At 50.4% G+C, this 27,243-nt stretch overlaps 1 protein-coding gene across 2 annotated transcripts in view; it reads left to right on the plus strand.

The window, feature by feature from the left end:
* The first annotated feature begins 6,372 nt into the window (after positions 1–6,372).
* Positions 6,373–27,243, plus strand: part of CAND2 (cullin associated and neddylation dissociated 2 (putative)) — a 34,028-nt gene continuing 13,157 nt past the window's right edge. Inside the window, exons 1-10 of one of the 2 annotated variants that reach the window (XM_042911171.1) lie at positions 6,373–6,486; positions 11,425–11,568; positions 14,150–14,304; positions 14,996–15,119; positions 18,539–18,804; positions 20,197–20,302; positions 20,480–20,622; positions 22,663–22,955; positions 24,041–24,182; positions 24,513–26,015. In XM_042911171.1, the coding sequence (XP_042767105.1) occupies positions 6,419–6,486; positions 11,425–11,568; positions 14,150–14,304; positions 14,996–15,119; positions 18,539–18,804; positions 20,197–20,302; positions 20,480–20,622; positions 22,663–22,955; positions 24,041–24,182; positions 24,513–26,015 (2,944 nt within the window). In that variant the 5' untranslated portion in view covers positions 6,373–6,418. Of the gene's footprint in view, positions 6,487–7,054; positions 7,113–11,424; positions 11,569–14,149; positions 14,305–14,995; positions 15,120–18,538; positions 18,805–20,196; positions 20,303–20,479; positions 20,623–22,662; positions 22,956–24,040; positions 24,183–24,512; positions 26,016–27,243 lie in introns of those variants that run through there. The other variant, XM_042911179.1, reaches the window with a different exon arrangement.

Here is a 27,243-nt window from a genome sequence, read left to right on the forward strand (position 1 = left end):
ATAAAAAAAATAAAAAGAACATAGGAGCTGATCTGAAGGAGCTCCCAATGGGAAGACCTAGAAAAATTTGAGCAACAAAATAAATAATAATAGTACTAGATTATAACCCAAAATATAAAATGAATTTACATTTGACCATGGATATGAATAAATAACTGGAAAAAAAATAAATGAAGGAAAAATCTCTTCCTTTCAGAAGAATTTCAATTAATAAATGTTGAAGGAAAGAGAAATAGAAAACTGCCATTTGGCAGCAATAATAGTAACAGAAAGATCCACCAGTGGATACTAAAATTAGTGGGTGAAAGTGTGCAAAGAAACAGGATATTTGCATAGTGTCAAATGATATCCTCCAAGATATTTATTAAGTACAATGTGCAAAATTTTCTAATTTATTAAGATTTATAAAAATTTAAATGTAAATTTACAAAATTATAAACTTATTAATTACAAAGAGAAACAGAGTGGGGCACCTGGGTTGCTCAGTTGGTTAAACCTCAGACACTTGATTTCGGCTCAGGTCCTGATTTAATGATTTGTGAAATTGAGCCCTGTGTCCTGCTATGAGCTAACAGCACAGAGCCTGCCTGGGATTCTCTCTCTCTCTCTTTCTCTCTCTCTCTCTCCCTTTCTTTCTCTGCCTCTCCCCCAGCTCACGCTCGCTCTCTTTATCTCAAAATAAATAAATAAAAATTAAAAAACAACAACAATAAGAGAGAAACAGAGCAACTTTATAGTGGTAAAACCCAGTTTAATGATCACAGCTTAGCCAGATGATCAGGGTTAACATCACCAATCATAACACATATGGACATAATGAAGCCCCTGATAAGATGAACCGAAAAGAGCACACATAACACTACATCTGTTGTATCCCTGCCCCCAAAATGCATAACATCAATTTAATCATGAGAAAACCTTAGACAAACCCAAATTGAGGGACATTCCATAAAATAACTGACCAATTCTCTTCCGGAGGGTGAACGTCATGAAAAACAAGAGAAAGAGGAACAGTCACCTGTTGGAGGACACTAAAGAGAGATGACAGCTAAATGTCATGTGGGAACCTGGATTGGATCCTGGAACTAGAAAAGAACACTCCTGGATAAATTAGTGAAATCCATGTAAGGTTTGGTTAATAGTGTTGTACCAATATTAATTTCCTCATTCTGATCGTTGTAACATGGTGATGTAAGGTCTAACATTAGGGGAAGATGAGAGGATACATGGAAACTCCATACTATTTTGTAACTTTTGGGGAGGGCGCCTCTTCTATTTTTTGGAAGAGTTTGAGGATTGGTATTAATTCTTCAAACGTTTGGTAGAATTCACCAGTGAAGGATCTGATCCTGGACATCTGTTTTTTGGGAGGTTTTTGATTACCGATTCAATCTCCTTACTAGTAATTGGTGTGTTCAGAGATTCTATTTTTTCATGATTGTCTTGGAAGGGTGCGTGTTTCTAGGAATTTATCCATTTATTCTAGGTTGTCCAATTTGTTGGCATTCTTTTATGATCCTTTGTATTTCTGTGGTATCTGTTGTAACATCTCCTCTTTCATTTCTGATTTTATTTATTTGAGTCTTCTTTTTTTCTTGGTTGTTCTGGCTAAAAGTTTATCAATTTTGTTTAGCTCCTCAGAGAAAACAATCGGAGAGATCAATGGTTTCATTGATCCTTTCTTTAAAAAAAAATTTTTTTTAATGTTTCTTTCTGAGAGAGAGAGTAAAGGCATGAGTGGGGGAGGGGCAGAGAGAGTAGGAGACACCGAACCGGAAGAGGTCTCTCAGGCTCCACACTGTCAGCACAGAGCCCAACACGGGGCTTGAACTCACTGTGAGATCCTGACCTGAGCTGAAGTCAGACACTTAACCCACTGAGCCACCCAGGCACCCTTCATTGATCCTTTCTATTGTCTTTTTTATTCTCTATTTCACTTATTTCTGTTCTGACCTTTATTATTTTCTTCTTTATATACGACTTTTTGGTAGGTTTAAAATTAATTCAAAATGTTTGTAGGGGATATACCCAAAACATTAGCCTCCAGAAAGATTTAAAAGAAAAGCATGAAGAAAAAAAGGTCAAATAACTCTAACCAAGATAAAACAGGCATCACTATATTTATCACAGACAAAATAGGCTTTAGGGCAAAAAGCATGATTTTGGAAAAAGATTATCAGTACAAAGGATAAAAGGAATACTTCCCCATGATGTATAATAATTTTAAATGTGTACACACCTAGTAATAATATAAAAATATAGTAAGCAAAAAAGAACAGATTTCCTAGAAGAAATTGAGAAATCAACTATTTAAAGTGGGAATTTGGGGGTGACTGGGTGGCTCAGTTGGTTAAGTGTTGGACTTCAGCTCAGGTCATGATCTCGCAGTTTGTGAGTTTGAACCCCGCTCTTGTGTGGGTATGTCAAGGTAGATACATGCTTATTAGCTTTTATAAATATCACCAAGCAGTGTTCCATTGTAGCTGCATCAATTTAAAGCACCTACCAGCACCATATGAGAGTTCTATTTATTGCACATCCTTGGTAACACTTAGTGTTGTCCATCCTTGTACACACCTATCACTTTGAACACCATCTCTGTGTGAAGACCTTCCCTTGATCTCTAACTCTGACCCAGTGCTCTCCCCCCATGCAAATGGTGTATCCAATTGTCAATATGACATCTTTCCTTGGATGCCTTGTGGGCATCTCCAAGACAACAGGTCAATGCAAAGATCTTAAGTCCTCCTTCCTTGCAAAGGGTTCCTTCCCTTGATTCCCTCATCCTCATAAAAAGCATCACTCTCTTCTCAGCTGCTCCAGCTAAACGCCTATAATTTCTTCTCCCTCTCATGTCCACATCCAATCCTTCAGCAAAGCTGCTACATTCCGTTTCTATAATACATTCAGGATCTGTCCGTTTGTTCCCATCTTAACCACCGCTCCTCTGATGCAGACCACTATTAATCATGACTGCACAACTGCTTAGCAGCCAGAGAGAGCTTTTTAAAAAAATAAACCAGTCACCTCATCTCCTTGCTTAATACCTTCCAGTGGCTCCCTAGTGCTCCAACATAAAACCCACCTTCTCACCTTGGCCTGAAAGGCTGTGAATGATCTGGCCCCTAACCAGGTACCTCTCTGACCTCTCCTCATCCAGTAGGGGAGTGAGCACATTCCAGCCATTACCTTTTCTTTCTTTCTTTCTTTCTTTCTTTCTTTCTTTCTTTCTTTCTTTCTTTCTTTCTCAATGTTTATTTTTGAGAGAAAGAAAAAGAGCACATGTGAGCGGGGGAGGGGCAGAGAGAGAGGGACAGAGGGTCCAAAGTAGGTTCTGTGCTGACAGCAGAGAGCCCGATGCAGGGCTCGAATCCATGAACCACAAGACCTTGACCCGAGACAAAATCGAATGCTCAACCAACTAAGCCACCCAGGCACCCCAGTCATTGCCTTTTCTTAAATACATCCGGCTCATTCCTGTCTCAGAACCTTTGTCCTTACTGTTCCCTCTGTCTGATAAGCTCTTCCCTCACATCTTTGCCCAGCTGTCTCCTTCCCATCTGTTTAGGTCTTAACCCAAATATCTCTTCCTCAAAAAGGTCTTCTCCAACCACCTTAGTTAAAGTTGCCCCTCCATACATCTCTATTCTCTCATCCCTTTGTCTTTTCTTTTTATTTTTTTTTTAAGATTTTTTAAAAACAATCTCTACACCCAAAGTGGGACTCAAACTCACAATCCTGAGATCAGGAGTTACACATTCTACCGAATGAGCCAGCCAGGAGCCCCTATTTTCTGTATAGATCTTATTTTCCTGATGTGATCACTTACTTTTTTAATACTCATATCCTCCATTAGAATATAAGGTCTTCAAGGGTCAGGAGCTGTGTGTCTAGTCCCCTGCTATGTTCCTACTGTCTAGAACTGCATTTGCCCCTATGGTAGCCACTAGCCACAGGTAGCTAAATTTAAATTCAGGGGCACGTGGGTGGCTCAGTCAGTTAAGCGTCTGACTTTGGCTCAGGTCATGATCTCATGGTTCGTGAGTTCGAGTCCCGTGTTGGGCTCTGTGCTGGCAGCTCAGGGCCTGGACCCTGCTTGGATTCTGTGTCTCCCTCTCTCTGCCCCTCCCCCACTTGCACTCTGTCTCTCTCTGTCTCTCAAAAATAAACATTAAAGGGGCGCCTGGGTGGCTCAGTCGGTTAAGCGTCCGACTTCAGCTCAGGTCATGATCTCACGGTCCGTGAGTTCGAGCCCCGCGTCCGGCTCTGGGCTGATGGCTCAGAGCCTGGAGCCTGCTTCCGATTCTGTGTCTCCCTCTCTCTCTGCCCCTCCCCTGTTCATGCTCTATCTCTCTCTGTCTCAAAAATAAATAAACGTTAAAAAAAAAAATTAAAAAAAATAAATAAACATTAAAAAAAAATAAAAAATAAATTTAAATTCATTAAAAGTAAATAGTATTAAGAATTCAGTTCTTTAGTTACACTAGTGAGATTTCAAGTGCTCAATAGCCACCTGTGGCTAATAGCTACCATAGTGGATAGTGCAGACAAAGAAAATTTCCAACATTCCAGAAAGTTCTGCTCTAGACAGCACTGTCCTAGAAACCAGCTACCCAATGAGCATATAATAAAATAAAGATATTTTGGGGGCACCTGGGTGGTTCAGTCGATTGAGCATCAGATTCTTGATTTCAGCTTGGTTCATGATCCCAGGGTTGTGGGATCAACCTCCACCTTGGGCTCCACAATGAATGTGGAGCCTGTTTGAGATTCTCCCTCTGCCCCTCCTCTCCACTGTTTGCACTTTCTTAAAAAAAAAAAAAAGTATATATATATACATACATATATATATACATACATGAATATATATACACATACATATATATACACATACATATATATACACATACATATATACATACATATATATATACACATACATATATATATACACATACATATATATATATATAATTTATTTTGAGAGAGAAAGAGGGGAAGGGGGAAGCAGGGAAGGTGCAGGGAGAGAGGGAGAGAGAGAATCCCAAGGCTGTCAGCGTAGAGCCTAACAGGCTCACTCCCATGAACAATGGAGATCACAACCCGAGCCGAGATCAAGAGCCAGGGGCTCAACTGACAGAGCCACCCAGCTGCCCCCAAATATCTTTTTAATATCTCTATTAAAAAAGATATTTTTAATCCTTATCTTATGAGGGAGAAAAACATAGGTCAGAGAAGTTGTGTTTTTATCCCAAGGCCACACAGCCAGGAAGCAACCTAGCAGGAATTTGAATGCAGTGTTGTTTTGCTCTGAAGCACATGCTACTCCCTTTCTTTCTTTCTTTTTTTTTTAAGTTTACTTATTTATTTTGAGAGCAAGAGAGCATAAATGCATGAGGAACAGAGAGAGGGTGAGAGAGAAAGAGAGAGAGAGAGAGAATCCCAGGCAGGCTCTGCACCTCCAGATCCAGAGCCCCAAGGGGCCTACGGGGCCCTCGAACCCACAAACGCAGAGATCATGACCAGAGCCAAATTCGGATGCCCAACCAACTGAGCCACCGAGGTGCTCAGTTGAGCCTCCCTTTCTTGAGAGCCAGCAGCCTCTTGGCTGTTTAAAAAGGCACAGGGCTCTCTCCTACTCCTACATATCCTCCAACCCTGGGCTTGTACCTAACTGAAGAAGGTGTGGGCAGCTTCATTGAAGGATTGTTGCGCAAGGCATTGAAAGATTTAGGGTCTGTCCAGATTTCATCTCAGATCCATTGGCTGTTCCACACTTAGTAAGTCTCTACGCTTCTCTGGGTCTCAGCTGCATCTCTATAAAATGAAGAAACTGACCCTGTGGCCTGAAGATTGGAGATAGCACGCAAGGGACCTGGTGACTAGGTACACTCTTCAGCTCCTGCCTGATTCTGAGGCAGGCCACATGAGGAGTAGGGTGGGGGTGGAAGTGCTTTGGTTGGTTTGACCCACAATAGCAGCTCTTGTTGCTTGAATGCCTACAGATGAAAAAGCTGAGGCTCATAGACGTGAAGTAATTTGGCCAGGAGAATTGGGATCTGAACCAGAGACTCTCTGATCCCACGCGAGTGCCACGCAACCAGAGTCGGGACCCATAGGAATCAGGAGGCGTTTACCGGTGAAAGGTGGTGAGCTCCCCGTCTCTGGAGGTGTGCAAGTCGGTCTGGGCCACGCACAGAGCAGTGGCTGGTGTCCGGGAGCAGACCATAGAGCCTCTCGCAGGCCCCTTTCCGCCTGCCGCGGCGGCCCCGGCCCAGGCGCGAGCGCAGCGCCACCAGGGCGGGGCGGGGGCTGCTATTTCTGTCCGGTGAGCGCAGCCGGCGCCGCGAGGCGGGGGAGGGGGCGCCCGCGCCGCCATATTCCCTCCCGCCGGCCGGCCCCGCGGCGTGCAGCCACCATGAGCACCGCCGCCTTCCACATCTCCAGTCTCCTGGAGAAGATGACGTCCAGCGACAAGGACTTCAGGTGCGTCCCGCTGCCCGGCCCCCAGTCTCTCCGCCTTCCACTGAAACCCGGGCCTTCTTCGCCTCTGGTCGCGCCGGCCCATCCCCCACGAGCGTGCAGCCCCTGTCCCTCTCCCCGCGTAAAGCTCCACCCCTCCCCTGACCCCCGCGTCCGCCTCCCCGGCTTCCCTGTTTCCCGCGTCGCTGCCCTGCCCTTTCTACAGTCCCAGCTTCATCTCCCACCGTGCGCGCTTCGACCCCAGCCACCGTCCCCTGGTCGGCGGAGCCGCGGCTCCGCCTCTCTGCACCTTTCCTCTGCCTCCTCTCCTCTGCCCAGCCCTCATCTCTCCCCGTGGCTGATGCGCCCAGGCCCCCCGCTTCGACCCACGGTGAAGCCCTCAGCCCCTCCTTGGGCATCCCAGCGCCTGCCTCTTCTTCCCGGCACTGGAACTCAGTCCCTTGTCGGGCCCACGACCCGGGGACTGACTTTTCCATGGATACCCTCAGCATCGCCCTCTTCTCTTCAGAGTCATCCCAGGCCTCCTCCCTGCACTTCATCAGGGCATCTTCTCTCCTCCCCTCTCCTCCCAGGCTTGCTCTGACACAGTCCTAAGGAGGGGGCTGGGCTGAGTGGCTTTGCAGGCACTGGTAGGTGATGGTTGGGGTGGGGGCTTTTAGGGTTTGGGTGCCACCCCCCTTATCATTGTTCCCCTTTTGCCAGACATCTCTGAGCCACACAGGAACAGAGCTGGAAAGAAAGGAGGAAACCTCTCATCCAACCCCCTCATCCTCAGGGGGAAACTGAGGCCCCTGGAGGCCAAAGGGATTGGCCCTGGTCACACAGCCAGTTCTGGACCCTGGGAGCTAAAAGGAGCCCACAGAGACCAACATAACCCACTTATTGAACATTCTGTCAGTTTATCCCCAGTTTACAGATAGGGAAATGGAGGCTCAGAGTCATGAAGGGGCTAGTCGCAGTCACAGAGCTATGAAGTGGAGGACGTGGGGTCCAAATCCAGGTCAGTCTTAAGCCAGAAACTGAGATCTCAGCAAGGCCATCTGATTCCAGCCCTCTGACAGGTGAGGAGATTGAGGCCCTGTTCTCCTGGTCTGGCTCCTGCCCTCTCCTGACACCCAATCCTCAGCACCCCTCAAGTGCCTCTGAGTAGAGCTTTAGAACACAGTGCTGGATTCAGAGCCTGGCCCCAGCCACTTACTGGCTGTGTGACTGTGGACTTCTGAGCCTCAATTTCTGTTTCTATAAGATGGGATGATAATAGAACCCACCTCAGAGGGTTGGTGTGTGTATGAAAAGAGTTAATAACATGTGCAATGCCTAGATTAGTGGCTGGCACCAGGTAAGTGCTTAATAAATCGTTACTTATGCACATCAGAAACCTGCCATGCCCTCTGCCCACTCTTTACTTGTAAACCCCACCCCCTTTCTTTCCTCCTTTCACCTGGCTCACCCCTACTCTTTTGTCACCTCTTTGGGATGCCTCCTGACACCCAGGCAGGGTTGGGCACCTCCCCTGGGCTCCCACAGCGCCTTCCCTGCCCCATGTTTCTACTGCATCACTTCTAGCCCCTGCGCCAGGCCTGTGTGTTTCCTTTTTGCATCCCAGAGTCTGTTCGAGGTACACAGAAGGTGCTCAGTGAATGTTTTCTGGATCCCAGGCTCCCTGCTGTGCTGTCCAGTGCAGTCTCAGTCAGTCCACCCCTCTGCCTGGGTGGTATGATTGTCTTTCCTGTTCTTCAGAGGCTTGGCGAGGTGAAGTGACTTGCCCAAGGTCGCATAGTCGGCTAGTGGCCGAGGGGATTTGCACCACTGTCTCTTGGGCCCCAGGTCCAGTCTCCGAGAGGGAGTTGGCCCTGCCATCTAGAGCCAGAGAAGCCCTTTCAGTCTGCTCTGCCTGAGAACACTTAAAACCACCCAAGCATATGAGGATGGTGTCTATTTTTAAAGTCCGAATACCAGGAAGGCTGGGTCCTGCTGACCAACTGTCCAGGTGCCCATGTGGCAGAGTATTTCAGCTGAGTTGCCTCTAGGATTTCTCTGGAATGAAACTGAAACTGTGTCCTCTGGCTTCTGGAGGCAGGTGGCGACAGCAAGTGGGAGTCCCAGGCAGGGTGAAGGAAACCTTTGATCCATGTTGTCCCTCTTTGGGCAGGAGGCTGCTCAGTTCCCACTCAGACTCCAGCAGCCAGATGGATAAACTGGGGGGTCTTGCAGGAATTCCCAAATCATTTTTTGAAAACATAATAGTAATTGTTGAGGAGCCGGGAGACCTGACTGGTGGGCGGAGACTCCTCCCAACTTGCTGTGTGTCCTTGGACAGCTCCTACAACCTCTCTGAGCCTGGTTTTCCCATCTGCCTCATGAGAAGAGCTGGTTGTCCTATTGAAACCTCCCAAGGATGTTATGAAGTGGAGCAAAGAATATTCCCCTTTCATAGGTGGGAAAAATGAGACTCTAGAGAGGGGTCAGTTGCCTAAGTTCACCTAGAATAAATGAAGCCAGACTTCAGTGCTAAAGCTCTTATCTACCAAATTACATGCTTTACATCCCCCACTGCCACCACCACATCCATGTACACAATACGGCTTTCTTTCTCTGTGAGCCGGGTATTTGCAGGAACTCGGGGGTGTTTGAAATGCTGAGGCATCTCTCGGAAGGGTTGGTTTCTTAGTTCGGGTTTCCACACACTGCTTGGCTGTCAGGGGCTGGCTCTCTCCCTCCTTTCCCTCCTGCCCTTGCCCTGCCTTCCAGGCCCTCTCCAGAACTATTCTTTGCTGGGTCTGGAGTCCCAGGGATGAACACGATGGGCCCTTGTGAGTTCACAATCTAATGAGGAGACATGCTGGCGACCAAGCTTGTAATGAAGGATGAGGAGTGCAGAGTGCTCTCACAGAAATCTATCCAGGGGAGCCAAGCATGATTAGAGACTGTGGGTTGGGGATAGGGCACGGTGGTCAGAGGAGTCATCCCTGAGGCTGGGCCATTTGAGCTGGGCCCTTGACAGTCGAATAGGAGTTCAACAGAGAAGAAAGAGGGGGGGCAGGAGGCTCATCTTGGGCAAAGGAACACATTCTTTCAGTTTCCAGGGTGAGCTCGGTCACCATGAACTGCAGCAGAAATGCAGCTTAGAGACCCTGGCTGCCATCTCGGAATGTCCCCTCAGCCGGGCAGACCTAGGAATGCATGTGTCTACCCCACGCCTTGGCCTGGCTCAACTGCAAACCTTCTCCTTCATCTTACCTTGGCTGCATCTGCAATGAGGAGGCCCAGAGGTGGGCACAGTCAGTCCTGCCACTCCCTCCTGGCCTCCAGCCCAGCCTCCTTCCTTTCAGCAGCTTGAGGTTAATCCCAGCTGTTAAAAATAAACAGCAGTGACAAAGACCAGTGCCTTCCCGGTAACAGGGCGCTGGGGGCCTCCCCGTGACATCATGCAGCAGGTCTGAACCTGCAAAGATGAGGCTAGAATCCCGACTGTGATCAGTTTTGCCACAGGAGGCTTGGGAGGGGTGGGGGAGGCTCTTGTTAACAGAGCAAGCTCAAGCCCAAAAGCAAGGCTGGTGTGAGGAGGCAGAGTGGCCTGGTGGGTCACCAAAAGCTGGAGGCTTTCTCTGGGGCTGCCACCGTCTGGCCCTGACTTTGCCGCATCTCTCCTTGCCGCTCTGGCCTTCTCCAGCCTGTCCTCATAAGTGCCTGCGGGAGCCAGTGAACAGGTGCAGTGGGCCTGGTGGGAACCTGGTGGACTGGAGAGAGTGTCCTACCTAATGAGGGCAGCCATGCCTTGACCAGCCAGTTATTGTCACCAGGGGATGTTGGCCCAGTTGTATCCAAATACTCTATTTTCAAGAGAATCTGGAAATCACAACTTTTACATCAACTTTCCCAGTTTCCCAAATGCTGATAAATCAGATTTTTGAAAAACATCTGCAAGGTGGACACAGCCGAGGGCTGCCAGTGTAAGGCTGCTCTGCCTTCTTAATCCTGGCAGGAGCAGTGCTCCATGATGCCCTTGCAGCCCCAGCTCATGGCCTTCCAACTCAAGACTCCCACTGCAGTTTTCATTCCCTGGGACACAGCATCAGGCTGCACAGATCTGCCCACCTGTGGCTCTGATGCCCACCCTGGACCAGGGAGCCATGGCTGTGGACTGGTCAGCTGTTGACACTAGTGTCTAAGATGTGCTTGTGGCCCATCAGCATGGCCTAGTGCAGTAGTTCTCAGGGTAGGGTCCCCACCCCCAGGAACTTGTTAGAGATGAAAATTCTTGGGCCCCGTCTCAGACCTGATCCCAGAAACCCTGGGGGTGGGGCCCAGCAGTGTCTAACAAGCCTTGTGGGTGATTCTGATGCCAGCTAGAGTTTGAGAACCACTGGTCTAAAGGCAGGGGCTGAGTGGGTTCTCTGAGGTGGGGGTGGGCAGGGCTAGCCCCACTCCACCTGTCTGGTAGAGAGGTGTCTGTTCGACCTTCTACCATGAATGAGAGGTGAATGATGTAACATGCCATTATAATGAAGTACTACTTACTGAGTGCTCATTGTATGCTAAGTCCATCACATACGTTCTTTCATTTTAACTTCCATATAACCCCGCAAGGCAGGTGCTATTCTTATCCCCCCCTTTTTTTTCTGACAGGTAAACTAGGGCTCTGAGAGGTGAAGTGACATGCCCAAGTTCACATTTACATAAATGGCAGAAGCAGGAGCCACCAACCTCAAAGCGCTCAGCATTTGGCCAGGGTGCTGTACCACTCATAGTCTGCCACCATGTGGCAGCTGGTGCCTTACACATGGGTCTCCTTGTAGCCCGACCATGCCTACAGTGCAGATAATCTACTTGCCCTTGAATCTTTGTATCAAGGTCTGCTTCTGGGGGAATGCTGAGATACCTCCCAAATTACTGGGGGCCTGGAGCTGCTCAGTAATCCTCCCCTGCCCTCATGCCCAGGTTCATGGCCACCAGTGACCTGATGTCAGAGCTGCAGAAGGACTCCATCCAGCTGGACGAGGACAGTGAGCGCAAGGTGGTAAAGATGCTGCTCAGGCTCCTGGAGGACAAGAATGGCGAGGTGCAGAACCTGGCCGTCAAGTGGTGAGTTTTGGCCTTGGTATGGATGGGACAAGGCCAGGTGTGACAGAACCCCAGGGATTGCCTCTGTGGGGTGCAGCTTCTGATAGAATAGTTGCTGAGCAGCTCTTGAAGCCCCAGAGGAGGTGGACAGTGCCGTGGTCTGGATTTCCCCAGAAGTCGACCCGGTGACAAGGATTCAAGTGTAAGTTTATTTGGGAAGTGATCTCAGAAAACTCCAGTAGGAGAATAGGAAAATGAGGTAGGGAAGGAAGAAAACCAATAAGGTGTGAAATATCAAGCAAGATACTGCTGTGGGCAGATGGAGCTTAACCCTACTGGGGGCCTTTGGGACACAGTTGTAGGGGACGCCCTGTGGAGTGTTCCACCCGCCAGCTGTCAAGTCCTGTTGAGGCTGTTCCCAAGGTAGCATGGAGGGTTATGTATTCCATGACGCCTCCAGCCAGAGAAAGCCCTGAGGTACAGATGCATGTGCTGGCAGCTGGAAGGTCATGTTGGCACGCAGAAGAGTGGTGAGAGCTGAAGGGAGAGGGGGCCCCAAAAGTCTTTCCCCTTGGCACTATGAGGTTACAGTCCTGAGACCGTGGAGAGTACCTTTAGAGCTAAAAAAGCAAGATGAGGTATGTGCAGGGCACACGTGTGTGTAGGTGGAGGATTGAGGAATGGCAGGGGTCAATGAGAATTGGGGCATTGCCTCTCGAACTCTGTGAGCTAAGCCCAGGCATTCTGGGTCGTCTTAATGAATTTCAATTTGATCCTAAGAGCAGAGGGAATTCAGTAGAGTTTTATGCAGGAACATGACGTGGTCATGTTTGTCGTCTGGAAGTATCCCTCTGGCCATGCAGTAGCGATAAGATAGGGTGGATGGTGGTTTCCCAGTAGCAGAACCAGTAACACAGTAGCATGTGTTCGGTATGTAAATGCTTGGGCCCGTTGACTGAAGTGATAAAGTCATGAGAAGCCTGTTCTAAATGTAGGCTCATTGTGGGTGCCATGGCAGCTGGTAGGTAGAGACAGGTATGGATGCTGGGGACTCAGATACCACAAGCAGCGTTGCTCTTAGTGACAAGATTTTCTGAAACGGTGAACATCTCCTGGTAGTTTCCCAAAAAACCAAGTACAGTCTTCCTTTAATTTACCTACACAATTATATGCTTGGAAAATTTAGAGTCTATTAAAATAGTATAAAAAGTACTTTGTGTTTATATGTAAATTGAAAGTAGATTTTGGACTCAGATAATTATAGAAAGGCTTTTTTTTTCCTATACGAATGCCCAGTGGGATGTTAGAACACATCCAGCAGGATGTGAAATATGTTCTGTTTTGCAATATTGTCTTTCCCAGCCACCCCCCACCCCCAAAATAAAAGCCAGAAGCGACATCTTATTAGTTACCATGACCAAAAAAGGCCCCCATAAATTTCCAGAACACCCCTGAGGGCACTGCATCCCAATCAGGAACTATGGGAGGTGGAAACGGGAACCCTATGATTACTTAGATGGAGGAACTGATGGAGAAAAACATCAAGAGAGCCAGGGTTTGCAAACTGGTATGCATTGGAGTATCCTGGGACCCTTGTTGAAGCTATGTATTCCCCAGGGATTCAGATTCAGGAGGGGGAGGAGTGGGGAGAGGAGGCTGAGGTAGGCAGATGAGAAGGCAGCACCTGAGAATCTGCATTCTAATGAACACCAACATCTCAGAACCACTCATTTAGGTCAGAGGTTCTCAACCTTAATGGCACAGTAGAATCACCTAGGGAATTAAAAAAAAAAAAAAGACAAAACAAAAAAAAAAACCCTGCCAATGTCCAGGCCACACCTGAAAACCAATTAACTCAGATTCTCTGGGGCTAGCACCCAGGTGACAATTTTTTAAAGGTCCCAGGTGATGGCAATGCACAGTTAAGGCTGAGAACTGGTGTGTCTAGTGTAGCTATTTTTAAAATTCAATGTGGATTCAAATCACCTGGGGCCTTTGTTGAAATGCAGATTCTGGTTCAGTAGCCCTAGGGTAGGACCTGAGATTCTGCGTCTCTGACAAGTTCCAGGTGATGCTGGTGACACTCATGATGCTGATCTGTGACTACAGTAGGCAAAGCAATGCTCTAAGGCAGAGGTTCTCGAAGTGTGGTCCCTGGACCACCAGTATCAGCATCTACTGAGAACTTACTAGAAATGTAAATTTTCAGGCCCCATCTAGACCTTCTGAATCTGAACATCTGGGGTGGGCCCAGAAGTCAGTTTTAACAAGTCCTTCAGTAGATTCTCATACACGCTCAAGTTTGAGAACTGCTGCTCTCAGGCATTCCTTGGTTTCCAGCTGAGGTTACTGGGTTCACTGGTTTGGCCATACACTGAGATGCAAAACCCAGGAGGTGGTGCAGGTTTGGGAGGTGCCAGGAATGATGTTGGCAGAGCAATAGGGTGCCTCTCCTTCTGGCAAAATAGGGAGTCCCCTGTTGATCTGGAGCCTTTTCCTCAGCACATGTGGCCCTGTGGGCCTGAGGGGACCCTAAGGAGCAGTGTGACTCAGGCTGAGCCTGGGGCTTTTGGACCCCATCCCTCCCTCTCTCCCTACTCAGCCTGGGTCCTCTGGTGGGCAAAGTGAAGGAGTACCAGGTGGAGACCATCGTGGATGCCCTCTGTGCCAACATGCGGTCAGATAAGGAGCAGCTCCGAGACATCGCTGGCATCGGCCTCAAGACTGTCCTGTCGGAGCTCCCCCCTGCAGCCACAGGTACCCAGGCCCCAGAGATTAGGCACTATCATCATTTGTGCTACTTTACAGTTAAGAAACTGGGGCTCAGAGAGTTGAAGGGATTTACCTAAGACCAGCCAGCTAGTAGGTGGCAGAGAATTCAGACCCAGCTCTGTTTAACTTCATGGCTCTGTGTCAGGAATGCTTTAGCTGCGAGTAACAAAATCTAATGACAGCTTGAAGAAGTACAGCGTTGCTTTTCTCACATAATTCTGGAGGGATCAGCCATTCCACTTTTGTAGCAATTCATTTAGCAGCTCAATTAGGACAGGGTGAGGTCTCTGCCTGTGTCTTTTGTCTTTTATAAGGAAAGCACATGTTTCTCCAGAAGCCCTCAGAAGTCTTCTACCTATAGCTCACTGCCCAAAACATGGTCACTTGGCCCCTGCTAAGAGCAAGAGCATCTAGGAAAGGAGCTTCTCCTGCCTCCTTAGTTAGAAGGTAGAAGGCAGAGGTGTTGGATATGGGGTGAATCAGCCAACAGGTCAGCCATCAATTCAGCTTCCTTAGCCACCCCCTTTAGTTCTTTCAGACTCTGGGTCAAACCTTGGACCACGTAGGGTCAGCAGGATTCTCAGGAATGTGAGCTCCGGAACATAATGACAGCAAAGGCTGACCAGAGGTGGAGGCCAGCCCTAGCCTCACTGTGCTGTGCTTTTGCTCCGTGCAGGCTCTGGCCTGGCTACCAACGTGTGCCGGAAGATCACCGGCCAGCTCACCAGTGCCATTGCCCAGCAAGAGGATGTGGCTGTGCAGTTGGAAGCCCTGGACATCCTCTCTGACATGCTGAGCAGGTACAGGAGGCCACCCTGGGCAAGGAAGACCGGGAGAGGGTGGCGAGGGGACAGAGAGGGACTCAAATCCACAGAGCCGGCACTCACTGCACACCAGGCTCTGTGCTTGGGGTCCCTTACTTGTCCTGGCAGCCCTAGGAAGGAGAACTCCTTCGTCTCAATTCTGTAGTCTCTGTCTCTGCCCAAAGTCACTGTCAGCACCAAGGTAACAGTAAATGGCAGAACCTGGGGTTGAATTCAGGTCTCTCCAAGCCCTGAAGCCTGTATATGTTCATCCTCTCTCTCACCCCTTTCTTTCTCTTTTTCTTCTTTGGGGTGATATAGCTGAGCCTTTGTTTGTTTATTTTTAATTTACATCCAAGTTGGTTAGCATATAGTGCAATTATGATTTCAGGAGTAGATTCCAGTGATTCATCCCCTATGTATAACACCCAGTGCTAACCCCAAGTGTCTTCCTTAATGCTCCTTACCCATTTAGCCCCTCCTCCCATCCACAACCCCTCTAGCAACCCTCAGTTTGTTCTCTGTATTTAAGAGTCTGTTTTGTCCGCCTCCTTCTTTTTATATTATTTTTTTTTTATTATTTTTGCTTCCCTTCCCTTATGTTCATCTGTTTTGTATCTTAAAGTCCTCATATGAGTGAAGTCATATGACATATGTCTTTCTCTGACTAATTTCATTTAGCATAATACCCTCTAGTTCCATTCACATAGTTGCAAATGGCAAGATTTCATTCTTTTTGGTTGCCGAGTAACACTCCATTGTGTGTATGTGTGTATATATATATATATTTATATATACCACATCTTTATCCATTCACCCATCAATGGACATTTGGGCTCTTTCCATACTTTGGCTATTATTGATAGTGCTGCTATAAACATGGGGGTGCATATGCCCCTTTGAAACAGCACACCTGTATCCCTTGGAAAAATACCTAGTAGTGCAGTTGCTGGGTCGTAGGGTAGTTCTACTTTTAATTTTTTGAGGAACCCCCATACTGTTTTCCGGAGTGGCGGCCCCAGTTTGCATTCCCACCAGCAGTGCAAAAGGGATCCTCTTTCTCCGCATCCTCGCCAACATCTGTTGTTGCCTGAGTTGTTAATGTTAGCCATTCTGACAGGTGTGAGGTGGTATCTCATTGTGGTTTTGATTTGTATTTCCCTGATGATGAGAGATGTTGAGCATTTTTTCATGTGCCGGTTGGCCATCTGGATGTCTTCTTTGGAGAAGTGTCTATTCCTGTCTTCTGCCCATTTCTTCACTGGATCATTTGTTTTTTGGGTGTTGAGTTGGATAAGTTCTTTAAAGATTTTGGATTCTAACCCTTTATCTGATGTGTCGTTTGTAAATATCGTCTCCCATTCCGTTGGTTGCCTTTTAGTTTTGCTGATTGTTTCCTTTGCTGTGCAGAAGCTTTTTATTTTGATGAGGTCCCAATAGTTCATTTTTGCTTTTGTTTCCCTTGCCTCCAGAAACATGTTGAGTAAGAAGTTGCTGCGGCCGAGGTCAAAGAGGTGTTTGCCTGCTTTCTTCTCTAGGATTTTGATGGCTTCCTGTCTTACATTTTAGGTCTTTCATCTGTTTTGAGTTTATTTTTGTGTATGGTGTAAGAAAGTGGTCCAGGTTCATTTTTCATGTCTCTGTCCAGTTTTCCCAGCACCACTTGCTGAAAAGACTGTCTTTACTCCATTGGATATTCTTTTCTGCTTTGTCAAAGATTAGTTGGCCATATGTTTGTGGGTCTATTTCTGGGTTCTCTGTTCTGTTCCATTGATCTGAGTGTCTATTTTTGTTGGGCCTGTATTTTAAATTGTATTGCACATTTTAAAACCATTCATTCACCCTTCAAGACTTGAGCACCTACTCCACGACCCAGAAAAATGTCAGGTGCTGAACTGGTACTGGGAATGTGGAGATGGAGGAGTCTGGGGCACTCCTAGGAAGGAGCTCACAGACACATAAACTAAGGGGAGTAAGAATAACAGTAAGGAAAAGAGCAGTCTTTAGGAGCTCAGAGGAGGAGCCCCTAACCTGGATGGGGGTAGGGAACCTTCCTAGAGAGGGTCCTGCTAGCTCAGCCTTCAAGGATGGGCAGGACTTGTCCAGTATTGGGTGGGCATAAAGGGGACCCTGGTAGGAGAGACTGCCTTCGGCCCAGAGGCTGGAGAAGACGTGGGGTCCTGGGGGTTGTACAACATAGGTGTGGCGCTCGGGTGTAATGTGGAGAGGGCTGGGCAAGAGCTTATATCACACTGAATGTGTGAGGAGTGGGGTGGAGGTCAGGGCAGGGGTCCAGGAATGCCTTGTGTATATTTGTGTGCTTCAGACTCCTCTTCCTGTCTGCAGTGTGCATGGTAGATGGGAGGGGTTGAATGGGCAAGGAGACTGGTTAGGAGGCTTCTGCAGGCAGGTGAACTCAGGTTATATTTAGTAGATAGACTCCACAGGGAGATAGACTTGGAGTGGGTCAGGGGCAAAGACTCAAAGATGACACCCAGGCGTTTGGCTTTACTAAGTGGGGGCCCAGACATAGGGCCATTGGCTGTGGTGGGGTGCACTCTGGGAACAAAGAGCAGGTGTGTGGGGAAGAAGGTGATGGGTTCATTTGGGCATGTTGAATCTGAAGTGCCTGGGAGGCACCCACTCAACCAAAGACTCCATGAAGGCAGGCCCTAGGCTCACCTGAGCTCCCAGCACAGGCCCTATGACATTGTAGGTGAACAAATAAATAAATGAAATCCAGCGAGCTGGCCTGGATATGAGAGCGTGAGGTCAATGTGCTTGTGTGGAGTGAGAGAAGAAAAGGTCTCAGGATATGTGTGGGACAGAAAATGCACAGGCCTGTTTGGAGGTGAGGATAGAAGCTGCTGAAGTGAGCAGGGGCTGTATTCTACCTGCGCATTCTCTGGTTTTGCCTCTTGCCTTGATCTCAGAGCTCAGCTTATCCAAAGGGCACTGGAGAGCCATTGAAGGAGTTAGGCAGAGGAGTGACCAGGTCAGAGGTAGGTTTTAGACCACTGTGATCTCAGTAAAGGGGATGGATGGTCAGGGTATTTGGAGAGTGTGCCTAGAGGCAAAGCCCAGACTCCCAAGGAAATCAGCCTCACTGGAGACACCCAAACTCTATTACCATCAGGCCTTCTCCCCAGGCTGGCAACCTGGACATCTGGATTCAACTCCTGGCCTTGTATTTCTTGGCTGAGTGGTCTTGAGAAAGTCCCTCCCCTCTCCTTCTCTTGTGTAATAAGAATAAATAATTACTCCACACAGTTGCAGGGCGCCTTTCCTTATACCAAGGCCGATTGGGTTGTCATAATTCTGGCGAGGAGGTCAGGAGAGGATTGGGGGAAGGAGAGCTGCCTGGCCCAGGTTGCCCTCTGGGTGGGCCCCGTCCGACGTCCCCTCCGACTCCCCAGGTTGGGCGCCCCTCTGGGTGCCTTCCACGCCAGCCTCCTGCACTGTCTGCTGCCGCAGCTGAGCAGCCCACGCCTGGCTGTGCGCAAGCGGGCAGTCGGGGCACTCGGCCACCTGGCGGCCGCCTGCAGCACCGACCTCTTCGTGGAGCTCGCTGACCACCTGCTGGATCGGCTGCCCGGCCCGCGTGCGCCCGCCAGCCCCGCCGCGATCCGCACTCTGATCCAGTGTTTGGGTAGCGTCGGCCGGCAGGCAGGCCACCGTCTCGGTAAGGGGGTGGAGTCCCTCTGTAAGGGGGCGGGGCCGAAGTGGGGAGATGCCGCGGGGCCTGGGGCGGACTGCAGCCTAGGTAAGGGGGTGTGGCTCAGGCAGGGTCGGAACTGGGGAGAGGGGTGGGGCCGGAGTGTCAGCCACCTCCTAGGTAAGGGAGCGTGGCTAACATCTCAAAGGGGGAGGGCGGACCTTGACAGGCAGTGGGTGGGCCCTGAGCTCCACATGCTTCTGAGCCTTACCTACCTGTTATGAGTCTCCCTGGTAATTATAAATCATGCCACCAAACTTAAATACAATATGTTCTATCGTCCTACTTTGACAGATATGCTATAGTAACAATCTATAAGCTGGGTTTGAATTTTTAAAAATTTTTACTGGGGGATAAGGTACATACAGTAAACTGCACTACCTAAAGTGTACAATTAGGTGTGTTTTGACCTATGTGTACAGCTGTGAAATTACTACAACAGTAAAGGTGCAGAACATTTCCATCACCCCCCAAAGTTTCTCTGTGCCCTTTTCCAGTCCGACCCTCCCTCTGCCCTACTCCAGGCAAGCACTGATCTGCTTTCTGTCACCAGAGGTTAGCTTTATAGAAATGGAATCCTGCAGTCGGGGTTGAATTTATCTTCAAGCACATCAGAGTTCTGGGCTGGAACAAGGCAGTGTGGGTAGAGTTGGCCACGGTCTACCCCTCCTTCCTCTCTGGCTCTCTCACTCCAGGGGACTTTATGAACACACATGGGGAACACAGGCTGAAGTCCATGCTCTGTCCACATCCTCTCTCAAACAACAGCTACCTGTTGGTCACTCTTGGGAGTATGAACCCAAGAAGGATGTCTGCACAGGGTCAGACTAGGGTTCATGGTCAATTGGGCAGGAAAATGAGAAAGGGTGTGACTGGAGAAGGGCTGGGACAGAACCCTTTAAAGAGGTGGGCACCTCTTGCCTGGTGCATAAGGGCAGTGCCTGCATTTCTGTTTTTCCCACCTAGGGCTACAACCTAGTGCAGGAAATAAGAGGAGGGCATGAATAATAGTTTCAACAACAGATGCTACTTGAGTGCCTCCCCTGTGCCAAGACTTAGGTGGAGCTCTTTATCTGCAACATGTCATTAATCTTCACAAAATCTCTGCCTGGTAGGCATTGCTGTCCCTACTGGGAAGATGAGTAGATGAAGCTCAGAGAAGTGTTGTGCTGTGTCCAAGGTTGCATAGGTCATAGGTGGCAGAGACAAGGCTAGAACCCACATCTGCTCAACTCTGAAGCTGCTGAGTTGAGTTTGCAGTGGCCAGGGCTGCAGGTGCAGGGACTAGCTGAGTGCTGTGGGCTGAGGGAGCCTGGGGATAGGTCTCTCCTGCCCTCAGTGATACACCTGGCTCTCTAGGGGCCCACCTGGACCGCCTGATGCCCCTGGTGGAGGAATTCTGCAACCTGGATGACGATGAGCTCCGGGAGTCCTGCCTCCAGGCCTTTGAGGCCTTCCTGAGAAAGTAGGTGCAGTACGGGTGCCAGGAGAGGGGGGCCCACGGTTTCTTTGGGAAGTTGGTGGGGAAGGGGTGGGACAGGATGCTGGCCTCAAAGCACTAAGATCTCAGGACTCACCACCGGGCCCACCTGCTACCCTGTCCTGCCTGTCCAGCAGAGCCTCCCCACTCCCACCCCAACAGATGCCCCAAGGAGATGGGTCCTCATGTGCCCAATGTGACCAGCCTCTGCCTCCAGTACATGAAGCATGACCCCAACTATAACTACGACAGTGATGAGGATGAAGAGCAGATGGAGACAGAAGACAATGAATTCAGTGAGCAAGGTGGGTGGCCAACTGGTCACTGGGGCTAGAAGGCGGAAATGGGTGCAGCTTTCCTGGGACACCCCCTCGGCCCCCCAGCCAGAGACAAGACCACATCTGGCACCTCCACCGTGGTCTTAAGCCTTCCTCACTCTCTAGCCCTGACCTCCATAATCTGGATTCCACAGGCCCCCACCCTCTGCACAGATCAAGGTAATGATAGTAATTCCTGTCATTTATTGAGCATCTACTGGTGTGCTGAGCATTTTCATTTCATGGTCATTCTAATAACCCTAGAAAACCAGGTGTTTATTATTATCCCCATTTAAAAAAAAATTTTTTTTAACGTTTATTATTGAGAGACAGAGACAGAGCATGAGCATAGGAGGGGCAGAGAGAGGAGGAGACACAGAATCTGAAGGAGGTTCCAGGCTCTGAGCTGTCAGCACAGAGCCCGACGCGGGGCTCAAACTCACAAACCCAGCAAAATCATGACCTGAGCCGAAGTCAGACGCTCAACCGACTAAGCCACCCAGGTGCCTCTTATTATCCCCATTTTTTAGACAAGGAAACCCAGACTTAGAGTAGAGATTTGCCTGCGATAACACAGCTAGGAAGTGGCAAAACTGGGCTTGCAGTCTCCACCTCTATGCTGCCATATCTGTACCTGCTTAGTAACCGTTTCTAAGAGATGAAGCTTTCACCCAGCAGAGTGAAACTCTAGTAGTGGAATGATAGGTACTGGCAGGGGGAGAGAGATACCTGGATGGGGAATGGACGCAGTGGCTTTTTTCCGTTCGTGCCCATGGTCCTAGCTGTCACTGATGGCCCTGGGCCTGTAGGGCATTGATGGAGGCAAAGGACTTAGGGCCTGATCTCACTCAGGGTGAGATGGGATGGTAGGAGACAAGGTTGGACAGGCGTTTTGAAGCCCAAATGCCAAGCCAGGGAGGTTGAGCATTTTCTTGTCAGTAGCAGGGAGCTATGGATTTTTCTTCCTGGGTGGCATAGGGTGGAGATAACAAACAACGATCCATCCGAGGATATCTGCAGTGCTGATAGGACACATCCATGGGACCATCCACATGGCCCACTGTGGCTTCTCCAGATGTCAGTGCTCTGAAAGTCTGAGTCATCTGCAGAGCGGCACGGATAGAAAGAACACACTGGGTCTGTGTGTGTTACACACTAACTGTCCCTAGTTAGGACTGTCCCCTTCTTAGCCTCATGTGTGTCTCTCCAGATGTATGGATGGATCTCGTGGGCCTGAATGTTAGCTCTATTGTTTCCTAGCTGTGTGTCCTCAGGAGAGTCTCTCACCCTCTCTGAGCCTTATTCTTGTCATCTATAAAATGGGGCTCAAAGCACCCTCATTCCTGAGGCGTGGTAAAATACTTGATGAGGTCTGTACTTGGAGAGTAGAAAGCTTGAAGAGTAGAAAGTCACACAAACACAGCTTTTCCTTGTTAGTAGTCCTGCTTGGAAGCCAGAATCCGGACTTGAGAGGCTGGGGCCAGAGGTGGAGGAAGTGAGGAGGCCAAAGGGAGGCCCTGTCAACTGTCGTTTCTGGAATCCCAACAAGTGAAACATCACACAGCCAGTTCTGAAACGAAAGGATGGGTTTTGTGCCCCAAATGGATTGTCTTAAACCCTCACTGATGACTTGGAAGTTAGTTTTGTCCCTCATGTAGGCAAAACAATGAAGGGTCTGGAGACAAAGGGAGGATTCTGGTTTAACACCAACTGTATCCCTGCTCATGTAACTTGGGGTGAGCCATTCCCCCCCAGTTTCCACATTTCTACAGGGGCGAAATAATCCTTGTCTTACAAGATGGTTGTGAGGCTCAGATGAGGTTGTGGATCTGAAGTGCTTGGCACCACGTTTGGCACGCAGTAGGTGTTCACTAAATGGCAGGTAACATTCCTAATAGTGTGTAAATCAAAATTGAAAGATGAAACAGTCCTGACTCCCTCCTCCCTGCCCCCTCTCTTGTCACTTCCCCATCCTGCGAGACAGCCTGAGTGGGGCCAGGACACATGGGTGTCCTGTTCATGCCCCAGAGAGTGAGGACGAGTACAGTGATGATGATGACATGAGCTGGAAGGTGCGCCGGGCAGCGGCCAAGTGCATGGCCGCCTTGATCGGCTCTCGGCCCGACCTGCTGTCTGACTTCCACTGCACCCTGGCGCCTGCACTCATCCACCGCTTCAAGGAACGCGAGGAGAATGTCAAGGCTGACGTCTTCGGGGCTTACATTGTGTTGCTGCGGCAGACACGGCCCCCAAAGGGGTGGCTGGAGGCCATGGAGGAGCCCACCCAAACAGGCAGCAACCTGCATATGCTGCGTGGCCAGGTGGGCATGCCTCCTCCTGTCTCCCATCCTTGCTCCTGCACTCATGACTCACCCTCCCACCTGCTCACCCTTCCATCCCTCCACCACCGCACCATCTGTCCACCCAGTGAGATGTGTGCACTGAGCACCCACTGTGTGTCTGGCCCTGTGTTAGGTGCTGAGTATAGTGGGGAGCATGGCAGGTGAAGGCCTGGCCCCTGGACCACACAGGGTAGGGGCAGATGGACAACCCAAATAGGGCTTCCAGCCCCCTAAGAAGGAGTTTCAGTTTTATTCTAAGAGCCTAGAAGCCACAGGAGGGGAATTACGGGATCCCATTCCCATTTGAAGGAGCTCACTCTGGTTGCTGTGTGGGAAATGAATTGTCACAGGGAGGGAAAGAATAGATGCTGGAGGCCAACAGGAGGCCGTTGCTGCTGTCCAGGTGAAAGGAATGGCGCTTCGGGCTGGGGGTAGGGGCAAGAGGAGTGGTCAGACTGGAGGAGTAGTATTTGGGTCTTGATGTCAAATTGGATGTGAAGGGTGAGGGACAGGAAGGTGTCTATGTGAGTTCCAGGGTCTGGCTAAAACATGGGCTGCAGTTCCTTGACCTGGTGGAGAAGGGAATATCTAGAGTTCCATTCTGGACATTTAAGGTTCCAGGTCCTCGGATGCCCACGTTGAGGTCAGACAGGCGGTTAGCACACGAATCTGGTGTTGAAGATGGAGATCTGGGAGTCTTTGCTTCACTGGAATCTGAAGCTCAGTGAACAGATGGGCTCCTCTGGAGAGAGAATCTACCCAGGGAAGGGAAAGGGGCCTCCTTGCTTCCCCCTTATGGAGTGTATGGGTGAGAGCCAGACTGCCAGGTGACCTTGAGCAAGTCACTTAACCTCTCTCTGCCTGTTCCCTATCTGTAAAGAACCCAGGAATAGTTCCTACCACAGAGGGTCTGTGTATGGAGCGAGTGATGGAAAGCTTGAGATGGAGTGATCCTCTCACACTGGGGGTCCTCCATGGGCATGTGCCCCAGCAAAGCTCCCCAGTGGTCGGTGGGACGCCCTGGTTTCCTGGGTGGTCACGTTTCTCCTTCAAACTGCCCACAGGTGCCTCTTGTGATCAAGGCCCTGCAGCGGCAGCTTAAGGATCGGAGTGTCAGGGCCCGCCAGGGCTGCTTCAGCCTCCTCACTGAGCTGGCAGGCGTCCTCCCTGGCAGCCTTGCAGAGCACATGCCCGTGTTGGTCGCAGGTAGGATGGACTACAACCAGGTATCTCTCAGCCTGGGCTCTTCCAGAACCCAGACCCCAGGCCTCAATCCCCATGGGTAACCTGTTCAGCAGCCTATGGTGGCTCCCCACTGCCAGCGGTGAGAACAAAGCTGGGGTGCAGGCCCTTCTTTCTGGTTTCAGGGGAGTTTCCTGGCCTTGTGTCCCTCAGCCCTGGCCAAGCCCTGGTTTTTCAGGATCTGCAACATAAGAGCCCTGGGGCCTGGGTCCAGCTCACATGCCTGCCGGTGCTCCCCCCCACCCATATCCAGGGATTGCCTGGGGCTCCCTAACCTTTGCACCCACCCCACAGGCATTGTCTTCTCTCTGGCGGACCGTTCCAGCTCTTCCACCATCCGGATGGATGCCCTGGCCTTCCTGCAGGGGCTGCTGAGTACAGAGCCAGCTGAGGCCTTCCATTCACACCTGCCGACTCTCCTGCCACCTGTGATGGCCTGCGTGGCTGACCCTTTCTACAAGATCGCAGCTGAGGCCCTGCTGGTGCTCCAGGAGCTGGTGCGGACCCTGTGGCCACTGGACAGGCCTCAGACGCTGGACCCTGAGCCGTATGTTGGAGAAATGTCTGCAGCCACCCTAGCACGGCTCCGTGCCACTGACCTGGACCAGGAGGTGAAGGAGCGTGCCATTGCCTGCATGGGCCACCTCGTGGCCCACCTGGGTGACCGGCTTGGGGATGACCTACAGCCATCGCTATTGCTCCTTCTGGACCGCCTGCGGAATGAGATCACCCGGCTGCCTGCTGTCAAGGCACTGACGCTGGTGGCCTTGTCCCCGTTGCGGCTTGACCTGCAGCCCATTGTGGCTGAGGCACTGCCCATTCTGGCCTCGTTTCTGCGAAAGAACCAACGGGCGCTGCGCTTGGCCACACTGGCTGCCCTGGATGCCCTGACCCAGAGCCAGGGACTGAGCCTCCCTCCGTGTGCTGTGCAGGCCGTGCTGGCCGAGCTGCCTGCCCTGGTCAGTGAGAACGACATGCATGTGGCTCAGCTGGCTGTGGACTTCCTTGCCACGGTGACCCAGGCCCAGCCGGCCTCTTTGGCCAAGGTCAGCGGCCCTGTGCTCTCAGAGCTGCTGCGGTTGCTACGCTCACCCCTGTTGCCAGCAAGTGTGCTGGCAGCTGCTGAAGCCTTCCTGCAGGCCCTGGTGGGGACGCGCCCCCCGTGCGTGGACTATGAGGAGCTCATCAGCATGCTCACTGCGCCTGTTTACGAACAGGCTGCGGACGGCGGGCCGGGCCTGCACAAGCAGGTGTTCCACTCTCTGGCTCGGTGTGTGGCAGCCCTTGCGGCCGCTTGTCCCCAGGAGGCGGCAGGCACGGCGAACCGCCTGGTCTGCGATGCCAGGTCGCCCCACTCGAGCACAGGGGTCAAGGTCCTGGCTTTCCTGTCACTGGCTGAGGTGGGCCAGGTGGCCGGGCCAGGCCCCCAGCGGGAGCTGAAGGCAGTACTCCTGGAAGCCTTGGGGTCACCCAGTGAGGACGTGAGGGCGGCCGCCTCCTATGCACTGGGCCGCGTGGGCGCCGGGAACCTGCCTGACTTCCTGCCCTTCCTGCTGGGGCAGATCGAGGCTGAGCCCCGGCGGCAGTACTTGCTGTTGCACTCGCTCAGGGAGGCCCTGGGGGCCGCCCAGCCCGACAGCCTGAAGCCCTACGCCGAGGACATCTGGGCCCTGCTGTTCCAGCGCTGTGAGGGTGCCGAGGAGGGCACCCGGGGGGTGGTGGCTGAGTGCATCGGCAAGCTGGTCCTCGTGAACCCTCCATTCCTTCTGCCCCGATTCCGGAAGCAGCTTGCTGCAGGTAGGGGCACAGGTGTGGGCAAAGGCAGTCCAGGTCGGAGGTGGGCAGTTTCTCCCAAGTGGCTCACTCACAGGGAGCTAATTCAAGTGACTAGATCTGAAGAGTCTTGGTGTGGATAAGGCAAAGGCAGAGAAGCCATTAAAAACACAGTGTTTCCTGAGACGTGTAGGCCCCCTCCTGGGGGCTCTCTGGGATGGAGGAGACAGAATCCTTAATACATCCCTACAAAAAATAAGTTTTTCATGATGCCGCCTTCATACTCCTTGGTGTGGACAGCAGCCTCATGCTCCAGGCACAAGTTAATAAAAGGAGTTCTTGGCCTGCAAGGAGTGCAGCTCTCTTGGGTTTGTTTGAGCCAGGAGCAAATGTCAGTATAGACTAGGTAGGACCGGGGGCCATACTCATAGGGTTTGGGGAGGGTCCAGCAAAAACCAGGGGCAGGTTTTGTGTGGTTCGGTAAGGGCACGTCAGGGCTCTATGAAACTCAGGGAGGAAGAAAGCAGACAGGTGGGGCTGTGGGGCTCTTGGGTAAGTGAAAGCCCCTGGGAATGAAAGGCCTCCAGGCCTTGAGCTGGCCAGCTGCTCCTCTGAGAGAGTCAGAGGGTGTATTTATTCACATAACGAAGGCAAAGTGCTTGGTATAGCATATGGTATGTAATTAATACTAAGTAAAAACTGCTGTTGTTATGTTCATGATCACAGTTAAGCCCTCACTGGGCTGCTGGGTTTATAAGAAGCAGCTTGGTGGCTCACACCACTGCATGGACGAGAAGAACGTGTTGAGGACATTGCCTGTTACACTCACAGGGCTCTTCACAAGGAAGCTTGAGGGGCCAGAGTCTTAGGATATGAGGAGCAGCCCCGCCATTTCCAAGCCCTGATTCACTTCTGCCTCATGCACCCTGTTGAACCAGTTAAGCGGTCACATTGCCTTTTTACCACCAACTGCCTGGAAGCTTAGAGCCAGACTCATGGCCTGCTTCCAGCAAGTTCATGGGACTTCCTAGGTGGCTCTCCCTGCCCTCACTCTAGTCTTCCTTTCACTTCCTTGCCTGTGTTTTTCCTTGGCCTCGTTTTTCTCATTTAAAAAAAATTTTTTTAATTAATGTTTTTATTTATTTTTGAAGGACTGAGAGAGACAGCATGAGCGGGAGAGGAACAGAGAGAGAGGGAGACACAGAATTTGAAGCAGGCTCCAGGCTCTGAGCTGTCAGCACAGAGCCGGATG

The sequence above is a fragment of the Panthera leo genome, chromosome A2 (genome assembly GCF_018350215.1).
Source record: "Panthera leo isolate Ple1 chromosome A2, P.leo_Ple1_pat1.1, whole genome shotgun sequence".
Taxonomy (NCBI): Eukaryota; Metazoa; Chordata; class Mammalia; order Carnivora; family Felidae; genus Panthera; species Panthera leo.